Here is a 12,041-nt window from a genome sequence, read left to right as displayed (position 1 = left end):
CTCATCGCTGAAAACGACACGTCTCCATTCGTCCCTCCATTCACGCCTGTCGCGACACCACTGGAGGCGGGCTGCACGATGTTGGGGCGTGAGCGGAAGACGGCCTAACGGTGTGCGGGACCGTAGCCCAGCTTCATGGAGACGGTTGCGAATGGTCCTCGCCGATACCCCAGGAGCAACAGTGTCCCTAATTTGCTGGGAAGTGGCGGTGCGGTCCCCTACGGCACTGCGTAGGATCCTACGGTCTTGGCGTGCATCCGTGCGTCGCTGCGGTCCGGTCCCAGGTCGACGGGCACGTGCACCTTCCGCCGACCACTGGCGACAACATCGATGTACTGTGGAGACCTAACGCCCCACGTGTTGAGCATTTCGGCGGTACGTCCACCCGGCCTCCCGCATGCCCACTGTACGCCCTCGCTCAAAGTCCGTCAACTGCACATACGGTTCACGTCCACGCTGTCGCGGCATGCTACCAGTGTTAAAGACTGCGATGGAGCTCCGTATGCCACGGCAAACTGGCTGACACTGACGGCGGCGGTGCACAAATGCTGCGCAGCTAGCGCCATTCGACGGCCAACACCGCGGTTCCTGGTGTGTCCGCTGTGCCGTGCGTGTGATCATTGCTTGTACAGCCCTCTCGCAGTGTCCGGAGCAAGTATGGTGGGTCTGACACACCGGTGTCAATGTGTTCTTTTTTCCATTTCCCGGAGTGTAGTATGTTCCTTTAGTATTTCCATTCATGTTCAATGACGAGATAATGAACCTCTGTCCTTTGATATGACAGGCGATTAAACCCTGCTGCCCCACAGCCAACACAAATCAAACATTCCGATGGGAATTTTTTCATCATACATTTTTTTGTTCTGACTATTGCATCATCATCTCTTCCTGTAGTGCAAAAGTAAGATCGGAACCGGTTTCTGGGCAAATAAGGAATTAACAATTTCAGTTTAATGTTGAAGGGACAATGTGTAGAATTTTCTTTCGAATCACTAAAAACGTTTAGAACAAAGTAGTGACAAAGCGAAGAAACATGTATTTCTCTCGAGGAATCTGCTTTCGCTGCAATCATCGATTCCATGTACAAATATTATGGATTTTATTCTGCGAATAAAGTCGCAATTAAATAATACAATACCTATGGTTTTACAAATGAGTTTCCGAAGAAGAGAAGCTGCAAAGAAAAAGACATTACTTTTATGCATTTAACGGAAATCCTGAAATCTGATTAATTCCACATTCATTTGCTAGCGGTAGCATGCAATTTCGGCTAGTATTAATGTTCATACAGCTTACGTATATGAAACAATATATTCACGGAAATGGATGAGTGAACCAAACTGACCGCTACATTGATGCTTTCGCACAAAATTACCTGTTAGCTTACAAGCGTTGTTGACATACTTGTTTGCTGTTATTGGACAAACCATAGTCACACACACACACACACACACACAGCTCTCTGGTATTGTGCTGCCCGCGGCTGTTTCTAAACGAGGCTCCAATTTAGTTCGATGGCGAGCTCGTATAACTCCGCGAAGCTTCCACAACGTTTCGGCAGCTTTACCGCCCGCGCTAAAACACCTTTATACTCAGAAGCTCATAAATTCTAAGGCTATGATGCTTTTCATTAGTGAAGAGGAAAAAACCTGCTGGACATCAACGCTGGTCTTGTTGAGGTGTCATAAAAATAACTGCAGTGGCGAGACTTTTATAGCGTTTGAAAAACTGCGTTCTCGAGTTGGATGCCACATTATACCTTTATTAACACACGCTTCCATCCGCTTTCTCCATGGTCATAACAGGTAAAGAAACACGAGAGCAAAACCTACTGATTTAAGTCCAAACGCTACGCGTTTTTTGTCACATCCCGTCTATAGTTCTAAGCTGACTGCCATTTTCAGACCATCTCTCCTGACTTAACAAAAATGGTTCAAATGGCTCTGAGCACTATGGGACTTAACATCTGAGGTCATCAGTCCCCTAGAACTTAGAACTACTTAAACCTAACTAACCTAAGGACATCACACACACCCATGCCCGAGGCAGGATTCGAGCCTGCGACCGTAGCAGTCCCGCGGTTCCGGACTGAGCGCCTAGAACCGCACGGCCACCGCGGCCGGCTCTTGACTTATCCTGTTACAGTGATGTTTCTTCTAAATTGCTTTGCTAGACAGCCAAAAAATTGGTATTTGCTAACGAATAGAAGAATCAAAAAAATATTTTTGAACGTCCATGAACTACATGGCCTTTTCGTTTCACAGTTTCTGTCAAATATAAGAGTCGCTGTTACATTTTGTATGCTCTGCGGGAGGAGTGGGTGGAGGGGGGCATGTTGGGAGGCAGCTATAGAACAGTTATCTTATCACATCTCCGCGAAGGCATTTTACAGTGGAGACTCGATTAACCGGACCAATTGTTGCCATAAGTCATTCGGATAATCGAAAATCTGGATAACTGAATGTTTGAAACAAAAACGATTTTTGTACAGCTGACTCTACAAAGATAACCGACGTCGCCCACGTATGATTGTCATTTAGGCACGTCATCATTTGATTGTCTTTCTAGGGGTGATTTAATAGCTAAAGTGTAGGCGTTTATTCAAAACAACAAAAACTAATTAGCGTTTGCACAAACTAATGTTGTTACTCGCTCTTTACCAATTCTATATCATGGAGCTAAACACTCTCGCCGTAAAGTTAAAGATTTTGACGGTAATGATATCCATTTAACCTGGTTTCATCAGCGTTGTAGACAACGTCCAAGTCATCGTCATTTTCGCCCTGTTCTTTTTTAATAGCATCTTTAAAAGAATTCGCTCCATCTACATCAGCCGACATTTTTTCACCTTATATTTCCAATTCACGAATTCCATGACTAGATTTAAATCTGTATAATCACCCGTTACATGCCACGGACGTTTCATCGCCACCTTTTTTTTTTTCACACAGAGCAAAGGACCAGATATCGGTTGTCAGTTGATAGTTTTTCTAAAAGCCAACAATACAAAGCTTCATCCAAATCACTTTTCGATGTCTACTCCCGTCTTCATTATCAAGTTGGCACGTGTACTTCACAACTGAATCGGTGTTCCTCTTAATATCGCTTATTATAGAAGTAGCCACACTAAACTTATTGGCTAACTTACGTCCAGTTTCTCCTTTTTTTTAATGAATCAGTAACGTTTATTTTTCTGTACGCAATAACGTCACTCTCCTGCGCTTTGCCATTTTTAAGCATACACACAACACGGTGCAGTGGCACAGCATTTGGCAGCTGTCTAAACCAAACGATAACGAAATGAGCGGGGCACAGATGGTGCTAAGCGCGGGCGGGTAGAAGCATCGTGCACCCGTGGAATAGGCAACAAAAATATTTACTCGCGGTTGACGGTCGGGCTAATCGCGAATCCGTATAGCTGAGGCAAGGATAATCGAGCCTCCGCTGTACCTATACTGTGCGAGAGCCTTCCATATGGAAGTTAGTTGGCGTTCATCGTCACGTCGGCGACGAGCTGATTAGAGATGGACTAATAGCTTTAAATGGACAGAAGTGGGGACGAAGTGAGCCGTGCACTTTTCAAGGGCTCTATCGGTGCATTCGACAGAAACAATAAATAGAATCCAAGGGAAATGTACGAGGGGGGGCCCAAAAGTAACAGGAATCGTAATGCTGCACATCGTATACTTGTAGTTGCAGGTTGCGCCGTCTGAGGGTTGTAGTAGGAGCTCTTCTGAGTCATTCTGCCACGAGGCGTCACCCAACAGTGAGAAGTGTGGTTTCTTTCGCAGTTCTTTGAGTGTGCAGACGTGACGAGGAAATGGCTAGTTCTTACGAACAACGTGCGGCAGGGAAGTTTTGTTTCTTGCTCGGCAAGAACGCAACAGAAACTGTTGCGATGATTCAGACAGCCTACAAAGACCATGCTCTTAGTGAAACGCAAGTGTACGAATGGTTTTCTCGGTTTAAAAAGGGAGAAATGGTGGTTGAAGATCAGCCCCGTTCCAGTTGACCTTCAACTGCTCGAAGTGAAGACAACATCGACAAAATCCGTGATCTCATCAGTGAAGATCGACGCAGGCAATCGACCAACTCGAGAACTTGTCCGGGTTGTCCTGGAGCTCAAAACAGCGCGTCTTGACCATCGATTTGGGGATGCGAAGAGTGGCAGCAAAATTCGTGCCGAAGCTTCTTACCGGAAATCAAAGGGATCGTCGCGTTTAAGCCTGTCTCGAAATGAAGGTGCGTTCAAAGATGATACACATTTTTTCAACAAAATCATTACAGGTGATGAGTCATGGTACTATGGGTACGATCCAGAAAGTAAACAACAGTCATCACAATGGAAGTCACCAGCTCACCTCGACCAAAAAATGTTCGACAAGTAAAATCGAATGTGAAAACGATGTTGATCTGTTTTTTTTTTTTTTTTTTTTTTTACGTCAAAGTGATTGTACACTCTGAATTTGTCCCTGAAAACCAGACAGTAAACCAACAGAAGTTTGTCGCGTAAACATCCGGCTTTGTGGGATTTTGGCGTGTGGTTCTTGCATCACGACAACGCTCCCATGCACAAGGCTCTCAGCGTTCACCAGTTTTTGGCCTCAACAAAGACGACTACCCTGACCCACGCGCCCTCTTTGTTGGATTTAGCACCCTCGGACGTCTTCCTATTCCTGAGGATGAAAAGAGACTTGAGAGCGAAGCATTTTGCAGATGTGGAAGATGTAAAACGCAATGTAATGAAAAAAAAATGGTTCAAATGGCTCTGAGCACTATGGGACTTAATATCTGAAGTCATCAGTCACCTAGAACTTAGAACTACTGAAACCTAACTAACCTAAGGACATAACACACATCCATGCCCGAGGCAGGATTCGAACCTGCGACCGTAGCGGCCGCACGGTTCCAGACTGAAGCACCTAGAACCACTCGGCCACTCTGGCCGACCAATGTCATGAAAGTGCTAGCAGGTATCAAAGAGGACGGATTTAAAAGGTGCTTCGAACACTGGAATGAACGTTTGGACAAGTGTATTAATGCTAATGGAGAGTACTTCAGAGGAGATTAAGTATGTACTTGAAAACAATAAAGTATATGCTTTCTAGAAATAAATTCCGGTTATTTTTGGGTCCCCCCCTCGTAGATCAGGATGCTCACACAACGATTTCAATCTGCCTCTCGCTCCAGAGTATGTCCAGTGCTTTAACCACTAAGATACAGCCTCTACATTATCTGTTTCTTCTTCTTCTTCTTCTTCTTCTTCTTATTATTATTATTATTATTATTATTTCACTACTACTTGGATTGGGGGCCAAAGTACGTTATACATCTGCATTTATGCCTGTTGTAGATTTACCAGGTGCTAAGAATTAAACTTTCCCTATTTAACATGTTATAACACGGAAATTAATTACCGTGCGAGTACCAAACTTGGCAGCATTAATGGTCCAGAGTATGAGGTGCATGATTTTCATGCGTCACTGCGCCACTGCCCAGTTCCAACTATGGCCACCATGTGCCGTTACCAGTCACCGTGATTCCTAGTCTCACACACCTGACCAGTCGCAGTGCATTTGTTGACGTCTGAGCTTGAGCTTGGACAATAGGAGCAGGGCATTATTGGTGAAGCTCTATTATCAAAACAACAGTAATGCTGCAGCTGCACTTCGAGAATATCGCTGGTTGAAAGGATAGCGGAAGGGTCCCCTTTCTCCATCTGCTGTGCGGAGCATGATGAAGTTCGAATCAACTAGAGAACTGGGCATCACTCCGGGACAAGGGTGACTACCGGTTGCACCACATGTGGTTGATGAAATAGCTGTTGCTATGGCAGACAACGCTGCGCGCAATTCCCGACTGTCAGGCAGTGCGTGTGCTGTGTCACAACAGTTGAACTCCCAGTGGTCCACTTACTGAAGGTACTTCAGACCGTTCTCAGATGGTATCCGTACGAGATCCATATCGTACAGTAGCTTGCACCACAGGATGCACAACGACGTGTTGACTTCGCTCTACACTTTCTCGCAAGGATTGAAGTTGACGAGTGGCTGGCCTTTGACCATCCTATGAAGGAAGCTCATTTTTTTCTGACGGATGAGGTGAACACACAGAATTGCCGAGTGTGGGGATCTTCATCTCCAGTCACTGTGCATGAAGTTCCTCCGTATGGTGTGGCTTCATGGCTACGTTCATCATTGGCCCGTCCTTTTTTGAACAGGTGGGCGCTCAAGGACCAAAGAAGTGCAGTGTGAATCGCCAGCGTTACTGCGATATGCTTCGCCAGCATGTCATATGCGCCCTACAGGAGAGAGACGCATTGAACTCAACAGTTTTCATGCAAGATGGGATCTGCGCTTTCAGACTCTTGTAGACACTGATGGCCGCCATATTGAGTCCCTTTTGTAGCAGTAATGGGACCGTTATGTAATGGTATGATGTACCGTAGCAGCTCGTTAAAAGTGTCTCAATTGATCTGATTCTGCATTATTTCTCTTCCCAATGTCCTTGCCATTGGTGCTACCAAGTTTGGTACTCGTACGGTAATTAGTTTCCATGTTATAACGTGTTAAATAGGGGAAGTTTAATTATAACCCCCTGTTATTTATCGTACAGACTGACTATTACTTATGCGAAACACAGTTTCCATTTACTGGATGAAGCACCACGTATTGCTCCATTAACTTATGAAATTTGAACTTTAGAAAATTTTGCTTGAGGGAAGACAACACGTTGATAAGTGCGAAAAAAATGTACCATATATCTCATTCTATAAGTTTTTAAATTTGCCATGATTCGAGGTGGTGTTGCGTGGAAGCTGTGGGCTATCGAAAAGCCCAGCAGCTACGGGATGGAATTTGTGGATTACTGCACGTGCCTGACGTATTATTCTCCTAACATGCTGTGAGTCCGCTACATCGTGCCACTAGAGGCGGTACCGTAAGGCGATTGGACACGGGTGTCGTTTTTTCACTCGTGTATTAAGTTTCCATGCGACGATAACAGCACAGAAATAATAATAACTCAAAAAATTGTGCTCCACACAAAGGAACTTAGAGATAGTATAGAACACACGAAACTACACAAATAAAGCAGAAAACACAGTTCCTAAAAAAGAATAATATTACATTTTAATGGATTTTTGAAGCACGCGAAATATATATGTCAGTTTGATATAAAACAAATAACGCCTATTCAAAGAACGAATGCACCAAGCAGCAATACAGCGATCTGTGACGCTGATAGGTATGGCGTCTGTCATCCCCATTGAAAACAGATGCCACTGTTCTTGCAAAGCCGTATCCATTTTAAACATAGGGGAGCACGGTTGCAAACGGGAATACGCCTTCCGACAGCAAGCTAAACATACTCTATGGAGTTCCATCTGGAAATCAATCTGACCCCTCCCAGTTCATTGTATTACTGTGTGTTGACGATATTCACCCACGAGACAAACCCTGTGCGTTCGTTCATCATCTTACAGAGTGGAAACCACACAATTTCCACTGACACCTGGGCATACGTAAGAATCAAAGATAACACCTCTATAGACTGACACAGCCTCCGTTTCACCTAGAACGACACGAAGCTCTATGCGTCTACCTAAATTTATACCACCCTTCCAACGGGTACTGAATCGTCCAGAGATGGCCTTTTCAAGAATAATATTTTATTGGATGATAGTGGGTTTTACCTTTTCGCCAAATCGGACCACCTCTGCTGTCACTTTGCCAGCTACAACGAAACTTACACGCGAGGAGAACGGTTCTTCGTTGATAGGCAGCCCTCATACCATTTGGGTTGCTTACTGCAAACGATCAAGTGAAGTGGCGTTCTGGTTAAGGCACTTGAGTCGCATTCGGAAGAGTTCGCGTTCAGATCCTCGTACGACCAAGGAAATTTATGTTTTCTGTGGTTTTCCTAAATCGCTTAAGATGGACGCTGGCTTGGTTTGTTTGGAAAAGCCACGGCTGGCTTCCTATCCTCTTTTTGTCCAGTCCGAACTCGCACCCCCCCCCCCCCCCCCCCCCCCCGTTCTCTGCTGAAATCGTTGATTGCAACAGAACGTTAATATGTATTCCTCTCGTTGCTAAGCTTCTGGGACAAAAGGTGAGCAGTATGTGCGTACGTGACTGGTCGCCCTGTGCACTTACCACTTTCATGAACCCTTCTGCGTACAGTACACGCTAATCTCACGCGTCAGATTCCTCCAGAAAAAGCCCATTGTAGTTCGGAAGGAGTAACGGCCCTATTCCTTTTAACGTATAGGAGCAAATATCAGTCATCGGTGGTCAATACACCTCTCACTTCAACTTTTTGGGTGACGAAACTGTGCTAACAAATTGTTGCTAAATTACACATTCCAAGACAAAAAAAGACGCACGCCGAAGGAATTATCCGAGGAAGAGATTATTGTTTAACGTCCCGTCGACATCGAGGTCATTAGAGACAGAGAACAAGCTAGGATTAGGGAAGGATGGAGGGAGGAAGTGGCCGTGCCCTTTCGAAGGAACCATCCAGCCATTTGCCTCGATCGATTTAGGAAAATCATGGAAAACCTAAATCAGGATGGCTGGACGCGTGTTTGAACTGTCGTCCTCCCGAATGCGAGTCCACTGTGCTAATCACTGCGCTACCCCTCTCGGTGAGTTATGCGAATGGAATGGAAATCGGTAGATGTGATCTACATGGGCAGGCAACAAACGATTACAGTTTCGGATATATTGAATGATTTATTCAAAGAAATAGCTTCACAAATTGAGAAAGTCAGTAAGGCCTGTTCCACCTCTGGCTTTGATTGACAGAATTGCTGGATGTTCTCCTCTCCTGAGTGATATCGTGCCAAATTCTGTCCAAGTGACGCGTTAGATCGACAAAATCCAGAGCTGATTGGAGGGCCCTGTCCATAATGCTCCAGATATTCCCAATTGAGGAAAGATACGGCGGCCTTGCTGGCCAAGATAGGATTTGGAAAACACGAAGACCAGCTGTAGAAACTCTCGCCGTGTGCGGGCCGGCAGTATCTTGATGAAATGTAAGCCTAAGATGGCTTGCCTTGAAGGGAAACAAAATGGGTCGTAGAATTGAGAACGTTTGGAGCATTATGGCAGGGCCCTCCAGACAGCTCGCGATTTTGACGATCTAAAGTGGCAGTCGGATAGAATTTGGCTAAGCAGGACAGTCAACGACTCTGTCAATCAATGTCAAGCCGAATAACAGGTTGCATAAGAGTCAGAGGTAGACTGACGTGTGATTGACTTGCTCAGTTTGTGAAGCTCTTTCTTTTGAGTAAATAATCCAGTTTTTCTTTAATTGTACATTTGCATCGCATCTACCGATTTCTGTCCCATTAGGATTATTCCTTCGCAGTACATCGCTTCTTTGTCTTAGAGTCTATAAATAAGGACAAACATTTGTTTTGACCTGCCTTCGTAGATGACTTCATCGCAGTTGGTCTGGTAAGTGACACAGCTATACACCTCAACTAAATTGCCTTCCCCAGCTGCCTCGTCTGGTTCTCTCTGCTATGCCACTAGCTGCCACTCTGCTCTCAAAATTTCAACTGTATGTTAAGTATCGATGGCAAGAGCCAATTGCAGCGAATCTAGTTTTACAAGAGGTAGCTTTGGCAGCTTTGCAGTGCTGACAATATGCTCATTTTTGTGGAAGTTCCTTTTTGTTTCCAGGAGTTGCCGGTTTCTGTGTGCTTTGCATCATTTGTGAATATATAAATGTTGAGACAGGGAATTATCTCACAGAGAAACTAGCTTGGCTTCAGACTTTGCTGGTAAGGTCAGCAACTGTGTGCAGCACCTGCTGAAGCCCTGTGATCCATTTGTCAGTGACAGTTGTGTGTGCTTCAGCGCTGTACTATGCCCTGCCCTCTGATAACAGTACGAGCTGCGGCTGGCGGCGTCGGACAACCTGAAGGAGAACTACACGACGGTGGTGATCCACGTGAAGGATGTGAACGACAACCCGCCAGCGTTCGAGCGGCCGACCTACCGCACGCAGATCACAGAGGAGGATGACCGCAACCTGCCCAAGCGTGTCCTCCAGGTCCAACACTCGGCGCTATCGCTTCTCTTGCATTGCCTCGGCTCTTCTCGTTTATTCCTGCATACTGCACGTGGACGTCGCATCCCGCATGTCACAGCAGGGGCACAATGAAAATTCTATTTTACAGCTCTCTCACTTCAGTCGGAATGTGCTCCTATAGACTACCATCGTGGAAAATTACAGGGTGTTACAAAAAGGTACGGCCAAACTTTCAGGAAACATTCCTCACAAACAAAGAAAGAAAATATGTTATGTGGACATGTGTCCGGAAACGCTTACTTTCTATGTTACAGCTCATTTTATTACTTCTTTTCAAATCACATTAATCATGGAATCGAAACACACAGCAACAGAACGTACCAGCGTGACTTCAAACACTTTGTTACAGGAAATGTTCAAAATGTCCTCCGTTAGCGAGGATACATGCATCCACCCTCCGTCGCATGGAATCCCTGATGCGCTGATGCCGCCCTGGAGAATGGCGTATTGTATCACAGCCGTCCACAATACGAGCACGAAGAGTCTCTACATTTGGTATCGGGGTTGCGTAGACTCTAAGAGCTTTCAAATGGCCCCATAAATGAAAGTCAAGTGGGTTGAGGTCAGGAGAGCGTGGAGGCCATGGAATTGGTCCGCCTCTACCAATCCATCGGTCACCGAATCTGTTGTTGACAAGCGTACGAACACTTCGACTGAAATGTGCAGGAGCTCCATCGCGCATGAACCACATGCTGTGTCGTACTTGTAAAGACACATGTTCTAGCAGCACAGGTAGTGTGTCCCGTATGAAATCATGATAACGTGCTCCATTGAGCGTAGGTGGAAGAACATATTGACGAAACTAAAATGAGCTCTAACATGGAAATCAAGCGTTTCCGGACACATATCCACATAACATCTTTTCTTTATTTGTGTGTGAGGAATGTTTCCTGAAAGTTTGGCCGTACCTTTTTGTAACACCCTGTATAAGCTGAATAAATCCAAATATATTCAGGCAGTAACACAATGAGAGACAACTCGCAGCAAGCCTATAAAGCGACTCAAGTTCACTAAATTGTCAACACACTTCACTACTGATACAAGTCTTTCATCATGATCCTAGCAACAGATGTTTGCGTAGATAAATTTTTGTGACAGGTTGCAGGGACATAGTTGCACTACTTTCATTTGGGTGGACTTCACAACACATGATATTCTTCGTCTTTTCCAATATACTGCCATCACATGTGATAAATTTACTACAGAAATCCAGACAGAATTTCTGGAAGGGACCTTTTATACCAGTACATGAAGTGTATTTTCAGTTGTGAACATGGATTAACCACTAGTTGTATAATGGAAAGACGACAAAGAAAATTTGTGCCGGACAGGATTCGAAGCCATATTTCTTGCTTGTCGTGAGCGATCTACTTACCATTAAGCTATCTCAGCAAGACTCATCAACCATGTGTCTACAACCTGTACTCGTAAATCCATTATGTAAATTTGACGACATATGGAAGTTTGTGTCTGGCCGTGAGTCCTGCTCGAATGCCTAATAAGAGGGAAAGAGGGATAAGAGGGAAATACTGCTTCGAGTCCTGGTTCAACACAAATTTTCACTCTCATCACTCCATTACACAGCTGACGATTGTCCATACTCGCAATTGCAAATACATTTCATGTATTTCATAACAGTTGTAGTCGCCTCAGTGCCTTTCTTTGAGGAACATTGCATCGCAGTTCGGCATAACACAGACACTGCAATACTGAATTTATTCACCGACGCCAGGCAAGGGACTTTCACATAAAATGTCTCGCCTGTACGGGAATATACATAATGGATATACAAGTACAGACTGTAGACACATGGTTGACGAAATATGGAAGTTTAGGTCTGGCCGTGAGTCTTGTTCGGATAGCGTAAGAGTAAGGTGACGGCTCGCGATAAGCAAGAAATCTCGGTTAGAGTCCCGATCCGGCACAAATTTTGATTGTCGCCA

The 12,041-nt window shown here is 45.0% G+C and overlaps 1 protein-coding gene across 1 annotated transcript in view; it reads left to right on the top strand.

Moving 5' to 3' along the window:
* The window catches only part of LOC126088434 (neural-cadherin-like), a 295,055-nt gene that overhangs the window by 82,380 nt on the left and 200,634 nt on the right, over positions 1-12,041 (top strand). Inside the window, exon 3 of the mRNA XM_049906576.1 lies at positions 9,895-10,059. Coding sequence (XP_049762533.1) covers positions 9,895-10,059 — 165 coding nt within the window. The remainder of the gene's footprint in view (positions 1-9,894; positions 10,060-12,041) is intronic.

This window comes from Schistocerca cancellata, chromosome 6, assembly GCF_023864275.1.
Source record: "Schistocerca cancellata isolate TAMUIC-IGC-003103 chromosome 6, iqSchCanc2.1, whole genome shotgun sequence".
NCBI classification, from domain to species: Eukaryota; Metazoa; Arthropoda; class Insecta; order Orthoptera; family Acrididae; genus Schistocerca; species Schistocerca cancellata.
This window is presented reverse-complemented; position numbering and strand designations above follow the sequence as displayed.